This window comes from Barbus barbus (assembly GCF_936440315.1).
Source record: "Barbus barbus genome assembly, chromosome: 19".
Classification (NCBI taxonomy): Eukaryota; Metazoa; Chordata; class Actinopteri; order Cypriniformes; family Cyprinidae; genus Barbus; species Barbus barbus.
Window position 1 is genome coordinate 26167239 of NC_136747.1, and position 27173 is coordinate 26194411.

Sequence of the window (27173 nt, forward strand, 5' to 3'; positions counted from 1 at the left end):
GACTTTACCTGTATCTTAGGAGTTTAGGAAAGATAAAGAGGAGATTTCCCTGCTGTCAAACACACATTTCACAATGAATTACAAAGAAACTTCAAGTAGTTTAATACATTGAATTATTTGAAAATCTGAAATAAAAAAATAAACTTAAATAGTAGGCTATTTTATAGTAAAACATCTTTACAACTAGGAAAAATCATTTTACAGTTTAGTGAGAGTTGCTTGACAATATGGATTCCCTTTATTTAGCTTTCTTCTTATTAGGGAAAAATGGCAGAACAAAGCAGGCCTATATTCACTTAATTTAATTATTAGGCCTATTTTGTTCCCTTTCTGTGATCAACAGTCAAATTCTGCTTAGTAACTAGTGACACTGCACATGTCTATAATCATTAGTTACTGGCTGGAACTGTAGGTGTTGACACGGAGACATCTTACTAGTTCAGAGTCAACAACTGAGACCGACGTTTGATATTAACTTAAAATTTCAAGTCATTTCTAGCCTAGAATATGAATTTAAACCTAAAATGAGCCTCCTCTCAAGAATATCACGAATGCAGCTTGTTGTAGTGCTTCTGCTTGTCGGAGTTTGTCTTGCTTATGCTGGTGAGTAGGACTTTACACATTGTTAATGTTACAGTAGTGCCAGTGTAAGCTAAGCTTTCTTTAAAAAAATGTTGTATGGTTTAATTTAACAAAGGATTGTTTGTTGGTTTGATGTGTTTAAAACTAACTCATCTGTTAGCATGTTATTGTGTCGGGTCAGATGCAGATCAGTTTCATTTTCTAACCTGAGAAACACTTCTTTACCCGGAAACAGATGACGAACATCTTGCGAAGCTCACTATTGGTTGTGGTCTACTAATAAACATGAGAATGATTGTTTCACAGAGTATGAGAGAAAACACAGTAACAGACGGCGGGAAACAGATGACCTTTACGTTGCACAAGGTTTAATTTTTAGAGAATTTTTAAAAATAAAAATTAACCATATAAATTAAACAATTTAACTACATTGCATTATACTATAAAACCAATACTAAAATGTTCAGAAAATCATCCCTGTTATTGCACAAGGCTCTGTTTTTAAAATGAGCATTTTATGTGTTTTATAATAATCTTACAACTTTTAATGTATGCAATAATACAAGCCCACTTTTTTACTTCATATTTCACAGTAATCTAGCATCCTAAAATACCAGAAACTTATTGCATGTCATTCCTTTCACATTATTGAATCTGCTGTACTAATGAATATAATAATAATAATAACAACACATTCCTGTTAAATAGGTTAATCAAATAGGCTACAAATCATTGTAACAAAACATCATTGTAGCATTTTATTTTCTTTTGACAGATTTCAAGTAATATATTCAATAATTATTTTTATTGAATATATTTGAGTTATTCTGTTACTGAAACAGACAAGAACAGCCCACTTGTGTCAAAGATTCGTGTAAATAACACTCTTTTTTTAGAGACGCGTAGCATATTTTGACGTGTTTTATAAAAGTAAAACATATTCTAGAGCGAAGCTAGATCAGTTTCATTTCTGACCCGAGAAGCGTTTTTCTGCCCGGATACCGATGACCCGCTACACTTCAGTCTGCTGTTAATTAGCAATAACCCTTATAGCTTTGTAATTATCCTGCCATGTATTGTGGAAAATTACCATTACAGCAGAATAAAAAGTAACAGTATTTTTTTTCTGTTTCTTCACAAGATCCCACGAACAACTGGAAAGAAAAGATGTTTGTGGTGTGGTTTTAGGGGATTTGACTGCAGTGTTTTGGCCACTAGATGGAGATGCAATGCCACAAAACATTTACATGTATTTCTTTATCAGACTCTTTTATCAAAGAGACTTACAGTTGAGGAATATAACAAGAGATTTACTGTAAGATGCAATAAACACGAGAAGTGTCTGTTATACAAGGTTACAGTACCACTGGGACAAAATATAATAAGTTAAAGTCAGTGGCTGCAAACAATTTATTTTAGCTACATTTAAAAAAAAAAACACGTTGAAAGTTAGTCAAACTAAATTTGTTTACTTAAATGTAAAAAAAAAAAAATTAATTGTAAATTCAATTAATCACATTGTTCAAAATAGTAAAAGCTAGGACTTGAAGAGATAAAGAAGACAACCCCGGGACAACAGACATATAAAACAGATCAATCACATCAATCTCTGGAATCTGATCCTGTTTGAGAGAGAAAGAGTGTGTTTATGTGTTGAAAGCAGAATAGACAGCAGGATAAACACCATTTATAACTTCATATTTCACACTAATCCTGCATCATAAAATACCAGAAACTTATTGCATTTCATTCCTTTCACATTGAATCTGCTGTACTAATGAATAATAATAATAATAATAATAAGACATTCCTGTTAAATAGGTTAATCAAATACAAATCATTATTGTAGCATTTTTCTTTCTTTGTTCTATTTTTGGACAGATTTCCAGTAATATATTCAATAATAGATTTGTTATATCTTCTTATATTTATCTTTACCTGAAGTGAGATCTTGAAATCTCAGCTGTATATATCAAATCAAACATAGTTTACTGTGTCTAGATATCTCCTAGCTTGGTGGAAATGGTGCTGTTACAACTCTCCCCATGTTATATATATATATATATATATATATATATATGGTTTCAATTTTCAATTTCTAGTTCAACTACATTTAATATTAACTTAATATTAAGTTTAATTTAATATTAAATTAACTTTAATTATAAATAAAATGCATTACATTTAGTTTTGCTCAAGTATATTTTTTAAAGTATATTATTTCTGTAAAAAGTCATCTTTTTAAAAATATGCTAAACTATAGGCCTACTTATTATTCAGATGGCAACTTTACTCTTTCCATAATAACAACAAGAAGAATATTTCTTTGAAACTGACAAATAAAAAATAAAAAATAAATAAAAAGTGAATGTAGGCAGTTGTAGATTTAGGGATGAGATAATAAGGGTTTATTTTTCATGGTGATGTTTTAAGTCGTACATTTTTGTATAGTTATTTACAAATTCAAACTAAATCACCATCTGGTACTTACAAATTCTTGTGATTGAATTGGATTTATTATTTTTGATTTACAGTGACAGCAGTTCACTGAGTGCAATTGCCTTGCCGTTAATCTAAAGAACATTTTATACTTCATCTGACTTAAATAGTACTTTTCTGTCTTGTTGAGTAATATAACGAGTGATTTAACATAAGATGGCAATAAACACAAGAAGTGCCCTTATACAAGGTTTCAGTCATCGTTCAAATTAGTAAAAGCTAGGACTGGAAGGGATAAAGAAGACAACCCTTGGACAACAGACATATAGATCAATCACATTACTGAAATCTGTGTAGTAAGCAAAATGGACAGCAGGATAAACACCTTTTACTCAGTATTTCACACTAATCTGGCATCCTAAAATGCCAGAAACTTATTGCATTTCATTACTTTGATATGACTGAATCCATTGCACTAATAAATAATAATAACAATAGGGTCATTCCATGTCAACTCAACCAGAGGTCCCCAGCTCAAATTTTTGATTTTGCTAATAATTTTTCTGAAGAAAGACAGACATATAGTGATGAAAGCCAGAGATTCAGAGCCAAATTACAAAGGGGTAAAAATGACTTCAGAAAGATGGCAGCATCATAATGTTATTTTTACACAGAGATTTGTAGGTCTGTTTGTAAAATCTGTTGACTTTAGCAATCTTTGTTGCATTATGTGCTGGTGGTGACCAGTCAAAAATGGGTAAACAACATTACTTATTCTTCAGACATTCTGCTTTAAATACGATAAGTATAATCTGTATACAAAGTGACCAACATTTGCTTTTAAGCCACTAAAATAGGTCTGAAAATGGAGCATCGTTGAGGTCCCCATATCTCTGTGACTGAATGATACAGAACATTGAAAATAAAGATTCCAAAAGAAAAGTTATTAAGAACTAGAATATAAAATCATATTGCGATATCTTTAATACTTGTTGAGTTATAGGCATGCAAACTTTGGAAAAATAATATTTATGGCACTCAGACATGTGCAATGCAATTGTTTTGACAGAACTAAACAAGATAGGCTAGTTTCAACATTCATATTCAACAGTGGTTTTTGACCACTGATAATATGTATATTTTAACATTTTACTCTTGGAGCCATATTGAAATTCCAATATCTCTGGAACCGAACCATATAGGGCCTTAAAAATTAAGATGCCAAAAGGAAAGTTTGTTAAGACCCAATATCTAAAAGGGCATTAAGATATCTTTAATACCTTTCGAGTTACAGGCATGCAAACTTTGGAGAAAACAATTTGTGCTGTTTCCCCATTTTTGACTGGTCACCACCAGCACATAAACACACAACAAAGATTGCTAAAGTCAACAGATTTTACTAACAGACCTACCGATCTCTGTGTAAAAGTAACATGATGCTGCCATCTTTCTGAAGTCATTTTTAACCCCCTGTAATTTTGCTCTGAATATCAGATGAAAATTGCCATTTTGACCCCCCCCCCCCCCCCCCACTACAAAATAGTGGATTAATCAGTAAATATTAATCCATGACATTAATATTTGGGCTATCTTCACTATACATGTTTATCTTTCTTTAGAAGAAATATTAGCAAATTCAAAAATTTGAGCCAGGGAAATTTCTGAAATTTGGTTGATTTCAAGTTTCAAGTTTATTTGTATAGCGCTTTTTACGATGCAAATAGTTGCAAAGCAGCTCTACAGGAAATTAAGTTTCCACAATATATTTATATATTGCAGAAACTTAATATATTTAACTTGTGGCAAAATGTGGTAATTCTGTATGTTGTCTGAGCTTTGGCATCCTCTGAGGTCCTCTGAGGGGTTGGCATTATCTTTTCTCAGGTGTTCGGTCATCTCAGATCATTTAAGGGTTGGATCCAGACTGAAGCTTCTGTCATTCCTAGTTACCACAGGATGTTAATTAGAAACAGAGAAACAAAGAGAGACATAATTAACGTAGCTGCTGTTCCATCTAAGCAAAAATGATTTGTTCAACCCAAGCTAAACAATAATAATAATGTACATTTGATCAGATATAACTGCAGTATAAGATTATAAAATGCATTATGTGAATGCTTGGCTAAAGAGATGTGTCTTTAATCTAGATTTAAACAGAGAGAGTGTGTCTGAACCCCGAACGTTATCAGGAAGGCTATTCCAGAGTTTGGGAGCCAAATGTGAAAAAGCTCTACCTCCTTTAGTGGACTTTGCTATCCTAGGCACTACCAAAAGTCCAGAGTTTTGCGACCTTAGGGAGCGGGTTGGATTGTAGCGTGGTAGAAGACAAGTTAGGTACGCAGGAGCTAAACCATTTAGGGCCTTATAGGCAAGTAATAATATTTTGTAAATGATACGGAACTGAATAGGAAGCCAGTGCAGAGACTGTAAAATTGGGGTAATATGATCATATTTTCTTGACCTGGTAAGAACTCTAGCCGCTGCGTCTGTAGCTTGTTTATTGAAGATGCAGGACAACCAGCTAGCAGTGCATTACAATAGTCCAGTCTAGAGGTCATGAATGCATGAACTAGCTTTTCTGCATCAGAAACAGGTAGCATGTTTCGAAGCTTGGCAATGTTTCTAAGATGGAAGAATGCTGTTTTTGTAACATGGGGAATATGATTTTCAAAGGACAAGTTGCTGTCTAATATAACACCCAGATTTTTGACTTTAGAGGATGTGACAGTGCATCCGTCTAGTTGCAAATTGTAATCCAAGAGATTCTGTGTACTGTTTTTGGGTGCAATAAGTAATATCTCTGTCTTACCTGAATTTAATAGGAGGAAATTATTGGTCATCCAATCTTTTAAATTTTTTACACAATCTATTAGTTTAGAAGTTTCATCTGGTCTTGTTGAGATATATAGTTGAGTATCATCGGCATAACAATGAAAACTAATCCCGTATTTTCTAAAAATATTACCAAGAGGCAACATGTAGAAGAAGGAGCACAATTGAGTAGACACAACTTTTTCTAAAATTTTAGACCTAAATGGAAGATTTTAAATGGGTCTGTAATTTGCCAGTTCATTAGAATCTAGTCGTGGTTTCTTAATAAGAGGCTTAATAACCGCCAGCTTGAATGGTTTTGGGACGTGACCTAAAGACGACGATGAGTTAATAATATTGAGAAGCGGTTCTTCTGCTACAGGTAACAACTCTTTCAGTAGTTTAGTGGGTACAGGATCTAATAAACATGTTGTTGGTTTAGATGCACTGATAAATTTATTCAGCTGTTCTGTAACCGAAAACTCAAGAGTTTCCCATCTCAGAGTAAGTCAACTCTGAGTTCAAGTTTAAACTCAGAGTTGGTTGAACCTCCTTATTGAAACAGGCCCCAGGTATACTTTGATTGTATAAAACAGGGCTGGCAAACTCTGGTCCTGGAGAGATGCAGCCCTGCAGATTTCAGCTCGAGCCCTAATTAAAACTCACCTGCATGTAGCTTTAGTAACCCTTCAGACCTTGATTAGCTTGTTCAGGTGTGTTTGATTAGGGCTGAAGCAAAACTCTGCAGGGCTGCGGCTCTCCAGGACCTACGTTCGCCAGCCCTGGTTTAAAACTATAGGTATATTTTTGATAGTAAAACACATTTTAGGCATAATATTAAGACATGCGCATTGTTTAATTATAGTTTAATTATAATTTTATATCAGTAATTGATATGTCAATAAATATGTTAATGGGTTTGAAGTACTTAGTATGAATTAAATCTATTTTAGATCAATTATGGTTGTGTGGGTGGAGCTAAGCCCTTATCTCTCCCAACCCTAGCAACGCCTCTGGTTATTGCAAGCATCACAAATAATCATCATCTTCTTTTTAATCAGTTTATTTGTTAATTGAACCATTTTGTATTGCATTGTCGAACAGATTGTTACTGTAGGTATATGGATGTTATATCCATGTTCAAAACTTCAGATAAATTGCCACCAGCACCATATACATGGCAAAGTTTTTGTCATTAAGAAAATGTCAAGATGTGAGTTTATAATAATATAGTAACCATAACAGGTATATTTATAATAATATAGTAACCATAACAGGTATATTTATAATAATATAGTAACCATAACAGGTATATTTATAATAATATAGTAACCATAACAGGTATATTTATAATAATATAGTAACCATAACAGGTATATTTATAATAATATAGTAATCATAACAGGTATATTTATAATAATGTAGTAACCATAACAGGTATATTTATAATAATATAGTAATCATAACAGGTATATTTATAATAATATAGTAACCATAACAGGTATATTTATAATAATATAGTAACCATAACAGGTATATTTATAATAATATAGTAACCATAACAGGTATATTTATAATAATATAGTAACCATAACAGGTATATTTATAATAATATAGTAACCATAACAGGTATATTTATATCACCTCAGTAATAGTGACATAACAGTAAAACTCGCTCCTGCTTTAATTTCTCTGCACTTGTGTCCGTAAGTTTAAAGAATAAAGCTTGGGATATGTAAACAGGTAGGCCTAAAGCACATTGCAGTTTAATACTGCACTTATATGTTTTACAGGCAGCTGCTGTTATTATCATGCAGGCAATTAAGCATCAGTGGACAAAATGAACTGCTTCAGCTGGAGTGAGACTTTACCTGTATCTTAGGAGTTTAGGAAAGATAAAGAGGAGATTTCCCTGCTGTCAAACACACATTTCACAATGAATTACAAAGAAACTTCAAGTAGCTTATACATTGAATTATTTGAAAATCTGAAATAAAAAAATAATTTAAATAGTAGGCTATTTTAGTAAAACATCTTACAACTAAAAAAAAAACATTTTTACAGTTTAGTGAGAGTTGCTTGACAATATGGATTTCCTTTATTTAGCTTTCTTATTTGGGAAAAATGGCAGATCAAAGCAGGCCTATATGCTATATTCACTTAATTTAATTAGCTGGCCTATTTTGTTCCCTTTTGGTGATCAACAGTCAAACTCCGCTTAGTAACTTGTGACGCTGCACATGTCTATAATCATTAGTTACTGGCTGGAACTGTAGGGGTTGACACAGAGACATCTTACTAGTTCAGAGTCAACAACTGAGACCGACGTTTGATATTCACTTAAAATTTCTATTTCTATTCTATTCACTTAAAATGAATATTTTGGTCTAAATGAGTCTACTCCACCGAGCTACTGTTATAAACATGAGCCCCGTCAGACTGGTCGTGGCGGCGGTGTGGCAACAATATATAGTGATATTCTCAATGTTACTCAGAAAACCGGATACAGGAGGTTTAAGTCATTCGAAATACTTCTGCTTAATGTTACACTGTTAGATATGCAAAATAAATCTCTCTTATCTCTTGCTCTGGCTACTGTGTATAGACCGCCAGGGCCATATACAGATTTCCTAAAAGAATTTGCAGATTTCCTCTCAGATCTATTGGTTAATGTTGATAAACTGCTAATTGTCGGAGATTTTAACATTCACGTTGATAATACAAATGATGTGCTAGGACTTGCGTTTACTGACCTAATAAACTCTTTTGGAGTCAAGCAAAACGTCACCGGGCCCACTCATCGTTTTAATCATACGCTAGATTTAATTATATCGCATGGACTTGATCTTACCGATATAGATATCATACCTCAAAGTGATGATGTTACTGATCATTTTCTTGTATCGTGCATGCTGCGTATTACTGATATTAATTATATGGCTCCGCGTTATCGTCCGGGCAGAACTATTGTTCCAGCCACCAAAGACAGATTCACAAATAACCTGCCTAATTTATCTCAACTGCTCTGTGTACCCATAAATACACATGAACTAGACGAAATAACTAGCAACATGGGCACTATCTTCTCTAATACATTAGAAGCTGTTGCCCCCCTCAAATTGAAAAAGGTTAGAGAAAAATGTACTGCGCCATGGTACAACAGTTATACCCATTCTCTCAAGAAAGAAACTCGTATTCTTGAGCGCAAATGGAGAAAAACTAACTTGGAAGTTTTTAGAATTGCGTGGAAAAACAGTATGTCCAGCTATAGACAGGCTCTAAAAGCTGCCAGGGTAGAGCATATCCGCAAACTCATAGATAATAACCAAAACAATCCAAGGTTCTTATTTAGCACAGTGGCTAGACTAACAAATAAACAGACACCGCCCGATCTAAATATTCCCTCACAATTTAATAGTAATGATTTTATGAATTTCTTTACTGATAAAATAGATAACATCAGAAATACAATAACAAATGTAGATTCTACTGCGTCTAGTATTTCAGCTTCATTCATCGCACCCAAAGAAAAACTGCAGTGCTTTACAACTATAGGACAGGAAGAGCTAAATAAACTTATCAGTGCATCTAAACCAACAACGTGTTTATTAGATCCTATACCCACTAAACTACTGAAAGAGTTGTTGCCCGTAGCAGAAGAACCGCTTCTCAATATTATTAACTCATCGTTAGCCTTAGGTCACGTCCCAAAACCATTCAAGCTGGCGGTTATTAAGCCTCTTATTAAGAAACCACAACTAGATTCTAATGAACTGGCAAATTACAGACCCATTTCAAATCTTCCGTTTATGTCAAAAATTTTAGAAAAAGTTGTGTCTGCTCAATTGTGCTCCTTCTTGCAAAAAAATGATCTCTATGAAGAATTTCAGTCAGGTTTCAGGGCTCACCATAGCACAGAAACTGCACTTGTTAAAATTACAAATGACTTGCTTCTTGCTTCAGACCAAGGCTGCATCTCATTGCTAGTATTACTTGATCTTAGTGCTGCGTTTGACACTATAGACCATGATATACTCATAGATCGACTACAAAACCATATTGGTATTCAAGGGCAGGCTTTAAGGTGGTTTAAATCATACCTGTCCGATCGCTACCACTTTGTTCATTTAAATGGAGAGTCATCACAATTATCACCAGTAAAGTATGGAGTACCACAAGGATCAGTCCTAGGTCCTCTTCTATTTTCAATATACATGTTGCCTCTTGGTAATATTATTAGAAAATACGGGATTAGTTTTCATTGCTATGCTGATGATACTCAACTATATATCTCAACAAAACCAGGTGAAACTTCTAAACTATCTAAGGTAATAGATTGTGTAAAAAATTTAAAAGATTGGATGACCAATAATTTCCTCCTATTAAATTCAGATAAGACAGAGATATTACTTATTGGACCAAAAAACAATACACAGAATCTCTTGGATTACAATTTACAACTAGACGGATGCACTGTCACATCCTCTAAAGTCAAAAATCTGGGTGTTATTTTAGACAGCAACTTGTCCTTTAAAAATCATATTTCCCATGTTACAAAAACAGCATTCTTCCATCTTAGAAACATTGCCAAGCTTCGAAGCATGCTACCTGTTTCTGATGCAGTAAAGCTAGTTCATGCATTCATGACCTCTAGACTGGACTATTGTAATGCACTTCTAGCTGGTTGTCCTGCATCTTCAATAAACAAGCTACAGATAGTCCAAAATGCAGCGGCTAGAGTTCTTACCAGATCAAGAAAATATGATCATATTACCCCAATTTTACAGTCTCTGCACTGGCTACCTATTCAGTTCCGTATCATTTACAAAATATTATTACTTGCCTATAAGGCCCTAAATGGTTTAGCTCCTGCGTACCTAACTTGTCTTCTACCACGCTACAATCCAACCCGCTCCTTAAGGTCGCAAAACTCTGGACTTTTGGTAGTGCCTAGGATAGCAAAGTCCACTAAAGGAGGTAGAGCTTTTTCACATTTGGCTCCTAAACTTTGGAATAGCCTTCCTGATAACGTTCGGGGTTCAGACACACTCTCTATGTTTAAATCTAGATTAAAGACACATCTCTTTAGCCAAGCATTCACATAATGCATTTTATAATCTTGTACTGTAGTATATCTGATCAAATGTACATTATTATTATTCTTTAGCTTGGGTTGAACAAATCATTTTTGCTTAGATGGAACAGCAGCTACGCTAATTATGTCTCTATTTGTCTCTGTTTCTGCCACGGGATTAACATCCCGTGGTAATTAGGAATGACAGAAGCTTCAGTCTGGATCCAACCCCTAAATGATCTGAGATGACCGAACACCTGAGAAAAGATAATGCCAACCCCTCAGAGGACCTAAGAGGATGCCAACGCTCAGACAACATACAGAATTACCAAATGACCACTGGAACTAGTTGAGACCTTACAATCTGATTTTGCTGCAGTTAAATTGAACTGCTGGTTTGTTGGCCAGAGGATTTTGATTTTGATATTGTGCAGTTGCTTTGACACAATTTACATTGTTAAAAGCGCTATATAAATAAAGGTGACTTGACTTAAAATTTCAAGTCATTTCTAGCATAGAATGTGAATTTCAACCTAAAATGAGCTGCCTCTCAAGAATATCACGAATTCGGCTTGTTGTAGTGCTTCTGCTTGTCGGAGTTTGTCTCGTTTATGCTGCTGAGTAGGACTTTACACTTTGTTAATGTTACAGTAGTGCCAATGTAAGCTAAGCTTTCTTTAAAAAAATGTTGTATGGTTTAATTTAACAAAGGATTGTTTGTTGGTTTAATGTTTGATGTGTTTAAAACTAACTCATCTGTTAGCATGTTATTGTGTCGGGTCAGATGCAGATCAGTTTCATTTTCTAACCTGAGAAACACTTCTTTACCCGGAAACAGATGACGAACATCTTGCGAAGCTCACTATTGGTTGTGGTCTACTAATAAACATGAGAATGATTGTTTCACAGAGTATGAGGGAAAACACAGTAACAGACAGCGATAAAGTTAGTTTTACGTTTGACATTTATTAGACATTCGGTTTCATAATAATTAAACTCTTTATGCCTGTTATGTTTTGAGCCGTAACTAACTCAGACATAAATATATGCCCTTTACTTTACTTTACTTTTACTTTTGTCATTTAGCAGACGCTTTTGTCCAAAGCGACTTACAAATAAGAAAAAGTAACTAAAACTAAAAAGTTACAACTCTATAAATACTATCTACCCACATATTTAAGAAAATAAAAAAATTAAATAAAATTAACACATGCATATAACAACAACATTTCAATAATAAACATATCAATGAAAAAATTAAATAAAAAGCTACTACTATCCCTTGCCGGTGTCCCTGCCCGGTGGAGTCGCACGGTAGAGTCGATGGTCTTTACACTCTTTGGTCTTCACACTAAGAGGGCTTCACACGACGACTGCCGCGACCGCTGCCGCGGTATAATAACCTTTATTATACCAAACCAACAAATGATCATTTCAATTCAGCTGGACCCACTTTCCTGTTTATCAACTACAAATGGCCAAGCAAGTGCACACACTGACAAGATACACGATACAGTACGAGACCAAACGCGATTTCAGCAACTCTCATCCTAGTAAACAAAATAAGCGTTTCCTAGCAACGGCAAATGCGCTAAACACTGAGACAAGTAAATACACTTACGAGCTGATTTTAAACTTCCGCTGATAGACTGCTTCTCTTAAAGACCACTTCATTACACTGCCTTCTGCTGGCGCTTGAACCCACTTTCCTGTTTATCAACTACAAATGGCCAAGCAAGTGCACACACTGACTGTGACTGTGACTGTGAAAGTGCACACTTTGCATAAGGCTTCGTTTTTAGAGAAAAAAATGAACCATATCAATTAATTAAACAATTTAACTACATTACATTATGCTATAAAACCAATAATAAAATGTTCAGAAAAACATCCCTGTTATTGCACAAGGCTGTTTTTGAAATGAGCATTTTATGTGTTTTATAATAATTTTACAACTTCTAATATGTGCAATAATACAAGCCCTTTTTTACTTCATATTTCACACTAATCCTGCGTCCTAAAATACCAGAAACTTATTGCATTTCATTCCTTTCACATTGAATCTGCTGTACTAATGAATAATAATAATAATACATTCCTGTTAAATAGGTTAATCAAATACAAATCATTATTGTAGCATTTTTCTTTCTTTGTTCTATTTTTGGACAGATTTCCAGTAATATATTCAATAATAGATTTGTTCTTCTTACATTTATCTTTACCTGAAGTGAGATCTTGAAATCTCAGCTGTATATATCAAATCAAACATAGTTTACTGTGTCTAGATATCTGTCTTTTATGTCGTCTTGTGTTATATTTTTAAGTAACTTAACTGACAAGGTCTGAAATGTGAATTTAGGCAGATTAGGAAGATCTGAAATATGAACATAATTACAGAGATAATAAACAACTAAAGCTACAGTCCTTTTGTATATCAGGGTGTCATTTTTTCTTTTTTTGTTAGTCAATTTAAATATTGTAATATAAGTAAGTGTTTTCACCTGTTATGGTGTAAATTATTTTAATATAGCCTAATTGTGAATTTCAGTGTTGATGTAACTCTTAAAGAGTGAATTTTGAACAGGCTTTATGTGGAGATGATTAATTTGAGATCATGAGCTTCTCTCTGTTTGTGTCTCGGTCCTCAGGATCACACTCTCTGAGATACTACTACACCGGTGTGTCTGGAATCAGTGACTTCCCAGAGTTCACTATTGTTGGTCTGGTTGATGATGAGCAGTTTATATACTTTGACAGCAACACAAAGGAAGCTGTGCCGAAGACAGAGTGGATCAGACAGAATGTTGGAGCAGATTACTGGGACTCAGAGACTCAGATTCAGATTGGCACACATCAGCTCTTCATAACCGGCGTCCAGATCCTAAAGCAACGCTTCAACCAGTCAGCAGGTAAGTTGATAACAAACGTTACACACAGACAAAGCCATCAGTTTTAGCTGCCAGTGAAATATCTCTTCACACAGCGGTAGCACAAACCTCCGGGGGGGGGGGGGGGTCCTAGTTTTGATTATTTTACATACTAATGATACAGTATTAGGAGTACAGCTACCATTTACATAGCATTTACAATATCTTTTATTTTTATTTTATTTAGGCAGTATTAAAGATGTGTTTGTTAAATAAACACTAATATCCACTAAAGACAGATATGTTTACTTTTGTCTTTTTTATTGTACAGTAAGGTAGTGATATTTTTTATATTTCACATTGGGACACTTTTACAATTCATTCATATTTATGACTCAAACATTGTATGTCTCAGTTTTGACAAAAAGGTGTTAAAACAGCAGAACACACACACACACACACACACACACACACACACACACACACGTTGGTTTTTATGGTTTATGGGGACTCTCCATAGGCGTAATGGTTTTTATACTGAACAAACTGTGTGTGCTATTGCCCTACACCAACCCTACACCTAAACTTACCCCTCACAGGAGACTTTGTGCATTTTTAGATTTTCAAAAAAAACACAGTTTAGTATGTTTTTTTTTAAGCCTTTTGAATTACGGGGACATAGGCAGTGTCCTCATAAACCACCTTCATATTGTAATACCTCTGTCATACCCATGTCATTATACACATTTGTGTCCTCATAAACCACATAAACATGCACACACAGACACACACTAGACATGCTATGTAACACAATTTCTACCGAGGGGATGTTCTTCCTGATGTTGGTCTTTAACAATCAGTCAGTATCTTCACTGATTTGATTCAAGCCTAACACACACACAACACAGAAACAGTTCATGGTTCAGTTTGATTGGACGTGATGAAAATCACATGACATCTGCTGCAGCGAATCAGACGACAGCGGCTCCTAATGATTCATTCAGTGAGTGATTCAATCAAACTGATTCATAAGAGTCGTTCATCCTTGAGTCAAACTACATTGAGATTGTAGGGGTGTGCAATATGACGATTTTTGATCGTGGACGATAAAAATGTCTCCACGATCTGCTTTTGAAGAAATATCGTAGTATCGCGCTACTGCGCACATTGTCAATTACAGTTCTGGCGCCGCCGTCTCTATATACTGTACAACACGACATACAGCAGTAGAGTTACTCAGACAGGACAATGCACTTATTCGCCATCGCAAAAGTACATTATTTGCATACAAGCCTTGCTGGTTAAATGTTTAATTCGCGCGCTGGTCTGACGTGCGCTTGTTCTGAGCGCATACACCTGAAGCACGCGCACTAAAACGCCTGTCTAACTTATCTTTAGCGCTAATATTGTCAAACACACAAGGTTTACATACAGACTGAGTTGGTTATCTCTAAAATGAAAGTAAATAGTTAAGAGAGAAACGGATGCGTGCCTGTATATTAGATGCGTGCAGCTCTTAAAGGGACAGGACACTAAACATGCTGTCGACTGTCATTAAAGGGATAGTTCACCCTAAAATTAAATTTCTGTCATTTACTCACTCACATGTCCCAAACCTCTAATAATGTCTTGTGCTGAACCCAAAATAAGATATTTTGAAGAATGAGGGTAACCAAACAGTTGCTGGTCCACATTGACTTTGATAGTAGAAAAGAAAAATCCTATGGAAGTCACTGAGGACCAGCAACTGTTTGGTTTTCCACCTTTTTCAAAATAGCATTTATGTTCAGCAGAAGAAAGAAACTCATTCAGGTTTAAAACAACTTTTGAGTAAATGGTGGTATAAAAATAAAACATTATGACAGAATTGACAGACAGATGACTATTTAGTTTTGGGGGAACTATTCATTTAACGTTAACAAAACAACAAAACGCAAAGAGAAAAATCACTCACTATTCTTGACTGAAAAACTTTAATACAGTTGCTTTAGGAATCAGTCTATATAGTGTTTTATTTTTATATTTGTTCATTCAATTTCATTGAATGCTCTGCTAAATACACCTATTGTACCTGAAAATAAAGCACTGTTTGTTTTATTTGTATATTTGTAATATGTATCTTTGTTCTTATTTTTTAATAAGAAAGATACAATGATGACAAAGATTTTTATCTTCACTCCACTTTGGCCTAAATATCTGCCATGTCTTTTTGTTTGTTTTTTGTTACCTTGAAAGGCTTTGTTTTTCTAGTTTGGCTGTAATGCTCAGACAACTTGTAAAACCAAAATAGTAAAACCAACATGACAAAGAATCGTGATAAAATCATGAATCGTGGCATTTCTAAAAAGAATCATTATATGATATTTTTTCCATATCGCCCACCCCTAACTGATTGTGCGGTCTGTTTGCTGTCTTGTTCATCTAATGAGGACATCACAATAGAAATCATGTTTTCTGTTACCCAGAACACCCTAGCAACCATACAGAGTACCCTAGCAACCACACAGCAATCTGTCTGAAAGACATCACTTTCAATATTTTGAGCGTTTAAAAGCAATTTAAATTTAAAACTACTTCAGGCTTTTTAAACTGTTTTCTCAAGCAACATAAAGTTTGTCTTGAAAATCTTCTTAATCTAGTTCTTCTTTTGTAAAAAATTAACTGTCTGCTTCAGAAACAGGAAAAAATGTGAAATGTGTGAACAGAGATGCTTTAGATGACATAAAAAAAAAAATATATATAATTTTTTAATTATTATTTTTGATGGGGAAAATTTTATCTATGTCTCTGCTGCAGAATGATCAACTATTAAAACTGCATTAAACTCTCAGATGAGCCTTTGTTGAAGCAGCATCTTGATCTGCATCTTGAAACCAAGATGGCGCCGCTGTGTTCGGACGCCGTGCGGGTCGCTCCACTGAGACTTTGCTTAAACTTACTTTTTTCCCTACTTTTACTTTCTCTTTTTACACATTTCACGTCGGCACTGATCACCTACAACATAGAAACACTTTTGGACATTGGAAACCGCTACACCAACCTGCTTCAGGACACTTTATCCACGAATCCTGCGTGGCCTCTGGAGATTCTTCGGAACACGGAGACGAACAATAACCCCCCGAGGCGACGGACCAAGAAACACCGCGGGAAGCGCGCTGGAATTCGAGTCAGACTCAGGAAAAGGGCTCACAGTCCTCCTTTTCAAAGCATTCTCCTTGCTAATGTCCAATCCTTGGAGAATAAGATGGACGATCTTAGAGCCAGGATTAGTTTCCAACGGGACATAAGGGACTGCAACATCCTTTGTTTGTCAGAAACGTGGCTTTCGTCCTCGGTCCCGGACACTGCTGTAATGCCGAGTGATAACTTCTCTGTCTTTCGGACGGACAGAACAGCAGAGGCCGGTAAATCCAGGGGTGGAGGAGTATGTTTCATGATCAACAAGAAATGGTGTGATCCCAGGAATATCTCCATTCAGTCGCGTTCCTGCTCGCCTCATCTGGAACATCTTTCCATTATTTGCCGCCCATTTTATCTGCCCCGGGAGATTTCATCGATCATTGTTACTGTGTACATTCCACCACAGGCGGACACCGGCTTGGCTTTGTCTAAGCTTCACGATGTGCTCAGCGGCTACATCAACAAACATCCTGATGCTGCCTTTATCATCGCGGGGGACTTTAACAAAGCCAACCTCAAGCAGGTCATGCCGAACTTTTATCAACATGTATCCTGTCCAACTAGAGGACCAAACACACTGGATCATTGCTACACTCAGTTCAAGGATGCCTACAAAGCCCGCTCACTACCGGCTTTTGGCAAATCGGACCATGCCACAATTTTTCTAACAACGGGATACAAACAAAGGCTCGTTCAGGAACCTCCGGTGCAGAGAGTAGTGACGCGCTGGTCCTCCCACTCAGAGACTATGCTGCAGGCTGCGCTTGATGACGTCGACTGGGACATGTTCCGGGCGAGTTCTTCTGACGTCAGCGAGTTCACGGATGTAGCATTAAGCTTCGTAAACACGCTAACCGAGCAAGCTACAGAAACAATAACGATAAGGACATTCTCCAATCAGAAACCGTGGGTGGACAGAACAATCCGTGCCGCGGTTAACACACGCACTGCCGCTTACAATGAGGCTCTTCTGTCTGGGAATACGAGCGAGTACAAAGCATCATGCTATGCTCTCCGACGCGCAGTAAGAGCCGCTAAACACAGATACAGAGAGAGAATTGAGTCTCATTTCCAGCTCAACGACTCTCGACGGATGTGGCAGGGACTGAGGACCATCTGTGACTTCGGAAACAAATCCTCCGCGGAGGTGAGAGCAGATCCGCTGCTGGCCGACGAGTTAAACATCTTCTACAGCCGCTTCGATGGCAACGGCGGCGGCGCGTCAGGAAGCAGCAGGCAGAGCAGCGATGATCCTGTAATCACCGTGTCGGAGGATGAGGTTCGGAGGGCGTTAAAGAGAGTGAACGTCAGGAAAGCAGCCGGTCCTGATGGGATAACCGGCCGTGTTCTGAGGTCCTGCGCCGATCAGCTCGCTGGTTTGTTCACTTCCATTTTTAATGAGTCCCTTGCTACCTCCGTGGTTCCCACTCCATTAAAAAAATCCATTATTATCCCTGTGCCAAAGAACAATAAACCCTCTTGCCTGAATGACTATCGCCCAGTTGCCCTCACATCTATAGTCATGAAGGTTTTTGAGAGACTTGTAAAGAGCCACATCTGCTCCTCCATCCCTGATACTTTGGACCCTCTTCAGTTTGCCTATCGCCCAAATAGATCCACGGACGATGCCATTTCTCACGTTCTCCACTCTTCCCTCACACACTTGGACAGCAACAATGGGAATTATGTAAGGCTGCTATTCATTGACTATAGCTCAGCTTTCAACACTATAGTCCCCATCAAGCTGGCATCTAAACTCACTGACCTCGGCCTAAACTCCTCACTCTGTGACTGGATTCAAGACTTCCTCACCGGCAGATCTCAAGTGGTGAAAGTTGGCCAGTTCACCTCAAACTCCATCACTCTGAACATAGGAGCCCCACAGGGCTGTGTCCTGAGTCCCCTGCTCTACTCTCTCTACACACATGACTGCGTGTCCTCTCACAGCTCCACATCCATTGTTAAATTCGCTGATGATACTGTGGTTCTGGGCCTCATCTCCAACAACGATGAGACCGCATACTTGGATGAGGTAGAGAGACTCACATCATGGTGCCTGGACAACTGTCTCTCACTGAATGTGGGGAAAACTAAAGAACTGATCATGGACTTTAGGAAGAGACAGCAGAAGCCCTACACTCCTCTTATGATCAGTGGGACCCCTGTGGAGAGGGTGAGTAGCTTCAAGTACCTCGGCGTAAACATCTCCGAGAACCTGACTTGGACTACACACATCCAATCACAGGTTAAGAAAGCCAGGCAAAGACTGTACCATCTGCGACAGCTGAGGAAATTCAGGGTCTCACCAGCAATCCTGAAAACTTTCTATTCAGGGACCATAGAAAGTGTATTGACTCAGTGCATCTCAGTGTGGTATGGAAACAGCTCCAATCAGGACTGCAAAGCACTACAGAGAGTTGTGCGCTTAGCTGAGCGCATCTCAGGGTCTGCTCTCCCCTCTCTGCAGGACATCTACCTCAAACGCTGCAAAAATAGAGCTGTTAAAATCTTCAAGGACTCTAATCACCCTGGTAACTGTATTCACTTTGCTTCCATCTGGTAAACGCTTCCGTAGCCTGATGGCAAAAACTGAGAGACTTAGGAGGAGCTTCTTCCCCCCAGGCCATCAGGCTCCTAAACTCTAACTCTGTGTCATAATACCACTTGACTCCATGTAATATCACCATATCAATAAGTTATTCATAATTTTTTCTCCATGTAAATATCATATATCAATAAGCTATTCATAATTTTTCTCTACCTCATATTGCTGCTATTCAAATTCCCTGTACAACTTTTTGCACATTATTTTTTGCACATTCCTCTCATTACTATTTGTCAACAACATACTGACCTGCACATTTATATTTATATTTTGTATCCTATCTTATCTTTTATTTTATGTTTGTACTTCTTCTTAATATTTGTATTCTTTATAATTGCACTGTCCTTGGAGCGGACCTGACCTACATTTCACTGCTGGTTATACTCTGTATAATTGTGTATGTGACAAATAAAACTCTTGAATCTTGAATCTTGATCAGCTTGATCTAATTTTGCTCTGAGATCAATCAAATACAGTTCTGGTTTGATTTTAATATCATGGTCACTTTAGAGATTCTGCTGTCTGCTGTCCAGAAAACTCTGCTTTATATGTTTCTATCACCTATTTTTATGAGCATTTTGGGATATCACATAAAAAAAATGCTGGAAACGCCAAGATGCACATAAAGTCTAAAAATGCGCATAAAAAAAAACTTATGCGCTCAACTAAGTCGGATACATTTCTTATCCGGTAAGAAAACATGCGCATAAACTATGATGGAAACACTTTTACAGAATAAATTTCTTAATGCGCATCAATAAAGATGTGAGTTTGTGATGGGACTCATAACTCGATCTCGTTCACAGCGTCTGAAATACTAGTTTTGTAATTTTAAAATGCTTGAGCAAAGTCTCGTTATAATTAACTCCCAGAACTGTGTTCACAAACAGCAGACTTCACTTCAGCTCACTGGATGGAAACGGTGCTTTATTCGCAAATGTTTTATGTAATAGTCCAATTTTGCGCATAAGTTTAACTCATAACTTTGGATGGAAACATCTTGATCAGTTTAGAGTAAAATAATAGACGAGTAGTGACAGGAATCATGAGGAATTTAAGGATCCAGTTTATTAACCGATTCTATTAATGATCCTTTCAGTACTTGAAGAATACTTAAAAATATCAAGCATAATCAATGCTACTGATTAAAAAATCATTTGTTTTGCTGTGTTGCTGTAGATTCAGTGATTAAACTGTTAGTATTTCAGTTCAGTGTCTGTCAGCATCAGAGGAAGACAAACCGACTGAAACAAACCATAAATCATTTCATTATTATTTCTTTTTTTGTAAGAAATGGACTGGTTCTGCTTTAGAAACAAAGGAGAAAATGTTAAACGTGATCTGAAATGCTTTAGATGAGATGAAATATCAGGAAAAAAAAGTATTATTTTTTTATTTGGAAAAAATGTATCATAATAATGCATAAATATTAATTAGTGCCATGAAATTCTCCCAAAGTACAAAAGAAAAATTATTATTGAACAAAAATATATTACATTGATTTTACTGAACATAAAAAGTGTGAGCAGAGATGCTTTAGATAAGATGAACATATTAGGGAAACAATTTATTATTTTCTATGGGAAATAATTGATCATAATTAATCCATAAATATTCATTAGAGTCATGAAATTCTCCCAAAATACAAAAGATAAAATATTATTGAACAAAGATATATTACATTTATTTAACTGAAAATAAAGTTATATTTCAGGTGTTCAAACTTTTAAAAGCAATTCAGATTTAAAACTACTTCAAACTTCACGCTTTTTGCAATCGCCTAGAAACCACCCAGAATCGTCGAAACCACATGGCAATCTGTATCTGAAAAGCTGCTATTACCGTGACAAACTTTTGATGTTTTTTGTTCACATGTGACACAAATCCGCACAAGATATGATTGTTTCGCGTCTGTCCTGAGCCACTTTAAAATGTGCTTTAAAATCGGATACATCTCTGATATCTGGACGAATTACCTGCGTCTAAACATGCAAATCCGATTCGCATTGAAATAGCTTACATTTTACTTTCATCTTTTACTGAATAACTTTTCCTGGATGTTTGTATATATTAGTACAAACCAGTTCCTTTAGCCAATCATAATTGCTCTCATCTTTATGTCAATGTTTGGTTTTGTGTTGAAAAAAAGACTGGAAAACATTCTGCTTAATTATCAAGTCTTTAAGACTGTTTTAGAGAAAGTGAGGAATGGTGAGTGTGATATAATGATCTGTGTTGTTTCTCTCAGGTGTTCACACACTCCAGTTCATGTACGGCTGTGAGCTGGATGATGATGGCACCAAACAAGGATACATGCAGTATGGTTATGATGGAGGTGACTTCATCAGCTTTGATAAGAGCTCTCTCACCTGGACTGCTGCTAATGATAAAGCTGTGATTACCAAGAACAAATGGGATGCTGTTAGAACCCAATCTGAAAGATTCAAAGTGTATCTGGAGAATGAATGCATTGAGTGGATAAAGAAGTATGTGGGTTATGGCAAGAGCACTTTGGAAAGAAAAGGTATGAATATCAGTTGTTTGATAGTCACTACATTTTGAGAGACCTTTTGATGTTTTGATCTTAATGATAAATTATTTTAACAGTTATCGCTATATGCTTCAATATTCATCAGAAAATAATTGTTCATGTTTGAAATTTGATCTCTATGTGATCTTTATGCAGATGCACCTGAGGTGTTCCTGCTGCAGAAGGACTCTTCGTCTCCAGTTTTGTGTCAAGCTACTGGCTTCTACCCCAGCAACATAATGATGACCTGGCAGAAAAAAGGTGAAGAGCATCACGAGGATGTGGATGTTGGTACAACTATGCCAAACGCAGACGGGACCTTCCAGAAGACCATCACCCTCTCAGTAAAGTCGGAGGAGTGGAAGAAGAACAAAAATGACTTCAGATGTGTGGTTCAGCATGTGGGAGCAGCGAAGGACATTGTTGTCACTGTGGATGATATCCGCTCAAACCCAGGTATGTGCATGAACGTTTCTGTCATATGAAATATCTTGTGTTATCAGATATTTCAAGTGGGATCTGTCTTCACTTCACTTATATAGTATGTGTACATAAGTTTTTTTTGTATTGAGATTTTTGTTTTTCCCATAATCCCCATCCAAATGTTGTGCTTGTCCCTTTAATTGACTGATTCTTGAGCTAGGACTGTGAACCAGCCATAAAGACATTTCTATATGTTTTTTTTTCAGGTTTATTTGTTGCTAAGTTTAATTGTTATGCTATTTGATTACAGGCTCTGACAATACAATTGTGATCATTGTGTGCTGTGCTGTGGGCTTTGTTGCTCTCCTAGCTGTCATAGTTGGGCTCATTTTTTGGAGGAAGTCCAATGGTAAGTACTTATTTTTCTAATTTTATTTATATAGCAAAAGTGTTACCAGATATGTTAATAATAATCTCATTCTGTTTCTCTGCAGGCTATGGGAGGACAAGCAGTAAGTATTACATGTCTTCTTACAGATTAATAGAATAAAAGCTATTTTATTTCATGAGAAACTGTTCAAAAGGAAGACATGTCTTACAATGTTATCCCTTTTGTCTTGTAGCCAAAGATTCTGATTCTGCAAATTCAGATCAAGCTCTCTGGAAAAAGTAAATGGCAAGTAGGTGAGTTTCAGTAAAAGCTTATAATGGAAAGTTGTGTAATGTGTATGATTGTAGGTCTCTGTGTCTCATCACTGAAATTTTCCTTTGACAGAGAATAGCGTGAAGGAGTTGGAGGATGAGGATTTGGAGTGTGGCATCTCTTCTGCATAATTATGTTTTTCCATCAATTCATTACAAATGTTCTGGCTTTGGTTTATTTCTAATTATTTCGGTGAATCCTTGAATCCTGTAAAAATCACATCAGAACTTAATAGTTATTTAAATCATTTCTGGAGGAGCTATTATTTCACAAAGGACTTAATAATGGTGTAATTCACCATACCTTTTTTCTTAACCTCCAAGTACATGTTGTAGTACATCATAACATCATAAAGTGGTTTAAATAAATGAAGAGAATAATTGTGATTGTAATATTGTTTTAGTGGGTGAATCTGTCAGTCCTGCTGCATAAATCTGAAGCTTTAGCTATGAAAAAGCACCAGTCCACAGATCCTTTACACTCTGTTAGCTTTCCTTAGATAAATATAATTGGGTTTTTTTTTTGTTTGTTTCTTTTGGGTTTGTTTGTTATTCTTTTACATATCCTGTGATAAGTTAATTGTAAGAGTTGGTGATCGGTTGTTACCAGTTTAATTATAATTGAATTCTTATGTATTTGTTTGCTTTTACATTTAAGTCCAATTTGCTGTAAATTGGGTTAAAAGAAGTCTTTATGCATCACTGTCTTTACATTAATATTACTTTTAATTCTAAAGGATAAATATAAATATCTGCTCAAAGGTTTCTTTATGTTGACATTTGAACAATTTGTATGAGAAAAATGTAAATTTCAAATTAAAATAAAATTTAATTCCTCAATGTCTGTGTTCTCGTTTAGATGAACTGCTGGTTGATAGCCAACGTAAAAGCAAGTCATGTTTCCTTCCACCACTTTGTATACTAAAAAATTCAGTGGAAAAAAATTCTTAAGCATTTGGAAGTTAGTTAAGCAAAGTATCATGCATTAAGGTACCAAGAAAAGTAGGTTTATCTAACGGAGTAATACTAGTACTATTAGTTAACTCAACTTGATTTTGTTGCGTTTGTATTAAGTAATGTTACAGTGTTCATTATACTTAAAAAAGGCTGCAAATTGACAACGTAAAAACTTGAAACATCCAATGCAGCCACTTGCCTCACTTTTTATAAGTTAGATCTAGGTATTACTTTTTACAGTGTATAGGTGTAAGAAAAATTGACGACGACGGATCGTTTACGTTTGCTGAATTTTCACATGCAAATAATTACGAGACTGTTGTCGGCCAATTTAATGAACATTTCGTGTCCAGAAGGAATGTTATTCACGAAAGAGCCTGTTTTCACCTTTCGTGAGATGCCTCTATGAACTGGCCAAATACTGCGAGTTTGGTGCGAGCAAAGAGGAACAAATACGGGACAGAGTTGTTATTGGGATTGCAGATCGTGAAGTTTCCCAGAAGTTACAAATGGAACCCGAGTTTCCATTTTTTATGGGGACATGCCATAGAAATAATGATTTGACTGTATAAACTGTATAACTATCACAATAAGAGAAGAGATGACACTGAATTTCACAGCAATTACTTTATTGAAGAGCTGCAGCAGTAATGAATGAGCTGGTAGTGAAGAAACTTGAGATAATAGATAATAACATTTCAGTGTCTTGCAAGTGTTGCTGAGGTGGACCGGAGCAGAGGTGAGTAGTCAGGGCAGGTAAACACACAGCAGTGCTTGATGAAACCAGAATCTGGGAGGTTGTGAGAGGTGAGTATTTATGTCCTTAACGAGCTATTGCAGGTGTATGAGATCAAGAAAGAGAGAGAAGAGTGAGATTAATTGAGCAAAGACAAGTGTTTAACCCTCATTAAATCAGAAGGGTTCAACAGAGTTTAGTCCTTACTTTAATGACTCAAATTATAAAATACATGAATTGCAAAATCGTACTGGAATGCAAATCAAAAATTCAAAAATTAGAATACAAATAAAATATGAAATCACATCATAAGATATATATATTCAAATCTGATTGAAAGCAAATCAATCTAAAAAAATACAAATCAAATTTGAAATCACATATTATGTATAACTTTATAATATTACTACTAATAGTACTGCTCTAAAAATTATTATAAATGATATGCATTTATTATAATTTTTATATGATCTATTGTGCTGATAAGAAGTGTGTGATATTACATGCATTTATGCAATATATTAATACAATGTTTATGCAATACATGAGAAACTTGGGCTCTACCTTTTGGCTCGTTACAAACAATTATTATAATTTACTATACAATATTCTATGCAAAATACACTATTATATATTATTGTATGCAGTAAAATGTAGGCTATTTATTATTATGTCTGCAATATATGAGAAATATGGACTCTTTACCTTGTGGCTCTTTAGAAGCTGAAGGTGCTCTCATGATATTGGACAGCGTCAGCTGCTCGTCAAGTCCTTGTGCTGCCACTGAGAACCAATCAGCTTGCAGGTAGACTGGACTTTGGGCGGAGTCAGTGAGAGCAGATGTGCATCTGACCATAGAGGCGTGAGGAAGATTTAAATACAGTATTTTTATGTTGCTGGACAGTAAGTTTTAGGCTATATTCCTACACCATAGACTTTACAGTATATACAGACCACCATGAGAGCACAACATTATGCAAATCCTCTTTGAGTTAAGGACCGAGTTTATGAATAGTTACAGCCCACATGAAAAAATACTATAGTAATTCATAGTAAATACTATAGTGTTTTTGAACCATACTATAGTAAAGTGTATTATACTATATATATATTATAGCATTTACATCACTTTGTTAATGAATGCTACAGCATACTGTTAACAGATAAACTGTAATAAATACTGTAGTATACTTTACTTTTTAAGTATGAAAAATGTAAAGGCTACCTAAACTTGCTCGTTAAAGGATGAAGGATTTGTCAAAAAGGTTCAAATCACACTGAAGAATGTTTCCTTGATCTCTCGTTTAGCAAAACTTACAGGTTGGAGAACAATCTTGATTAAACTGGAAGTTTTGTGTTTTAAGTAGGCTATTCACGATATACATATTTTGATTGCATATTTGCAGCTAATCTTCATCCATAACAATCGTATCTTCATCAGTGTTTAATTAATCTAAATATTTTTGTAAATAAAGAACATTTTATCTTTAAAGAAGCAACCACATCATTTCACTATGAATTGCTGGATAACTCTGTTTGTGACAAATTATCTTTGTATTATTCTATCTTAATGGAAAGATCACATAATTATTTTCAATCTTTGTTTGTCATGTTTTACAGCATTCTACACATTTTTGGTCCTAGTCTGATGCAGAGCAGTTCTGCTGGGATGAAGGGTTCCGGCTGCTGTTTCAACAGTAAAGAAAGGTCTGGAGGTATGGAGGGAGCATTTCTCTAGATACTGTAGTGATTGATTTTTGTGGTTTAAAATCATAAATATTCTTGTATGCAAAATGATGAGGTAAATCATGAGGTAAATACTATTTAGTATGACAAATATTTAGTGGACCAACACACACGTATTCTATATTTTTAACAGGAGTGCCAAGAGGACATAAAGAGGACATGAAATGTCACTTCACTTTCACTTTCACTAAAGTGGAAGTTTGTAAGAGACATTGGCCCAGTGTTGTGCTGGATACAGAGTCACCGTGAGTTATTCTGTGGGAGGTGAAAGGGCCTGCCTTACTCCAGATGGACAGTAAAAATCAACAAAATGCCATCAAAGACTACCTGGGGTCGAATCGGATGAAGCAAGAGATGTGTTTGTATTCATCTCTCAGGACCTGAAGTGGGACATTCACATAGACTCCATTGTGAAAAAGCTGAGGAAGTTCAATCTGCCACAGGACTTACTGAAACACTTCTACTCCGCCATCATTGAATCCATCCTCTGCACCTCAATAACTGTCTGGTTCAGCTCAGCT

The 27173-nt window shown here is 35.9% G+C and overlaps 1 protein-coding gene across 1 annotated transcript; it reads left to right on the forward strand.

The window, feature by feature from the left end:
• Positions 1-392: 392 nt before the first annotated feature.
• On the forward strand, positions 393-25170 carry LOC306885688 (BOLA class I histocompatibility antigen, alpha chain BL3-7-like). The gene is made up of 8 exons (XM_079442380.1): positions 393-603; positions 13555-13815; positions 21807-22082; positions 22245-22544; positions 22822-22920; positions 23006-23023; positions 23135-23195; positions 23287-25170. Exons 1-7 carry the CDS (start codon positions 525-527, stop codon positions 23182-23184), a joined length of 1083 nt encoding a protein of 360 aa, XP_079298506.1. The 5' UTR covers positions 393-524; the 3' UTR covers positions 23185-23195; positions 23287-25170.
• Positions 25171-27173: the final 2003 nt, after the last annotated feature.

Coding starts and splice junctions, on each gene's coding strand:
- LOC306885688 (XM_079442380.1), top strand. CDS start 525: ATGAGCCTCCTCTCAAGAATATCACGAATGCAGCTTGTTGTAGTGCTT. Junction 604..13,554: donor AGTTTGTCTTGCTTATGCTG/GTGAGTAGGACT, acceptor CTCGGTCCTCAG/GATCACACTCTCTGAGATAC. Junction 22,545..22,821: donor TGATATCCGCTCAAACCCAG/GTATGTGCATGA, acceptor ATTTGATTACAG/GCTCTGACAATACAATTGTG.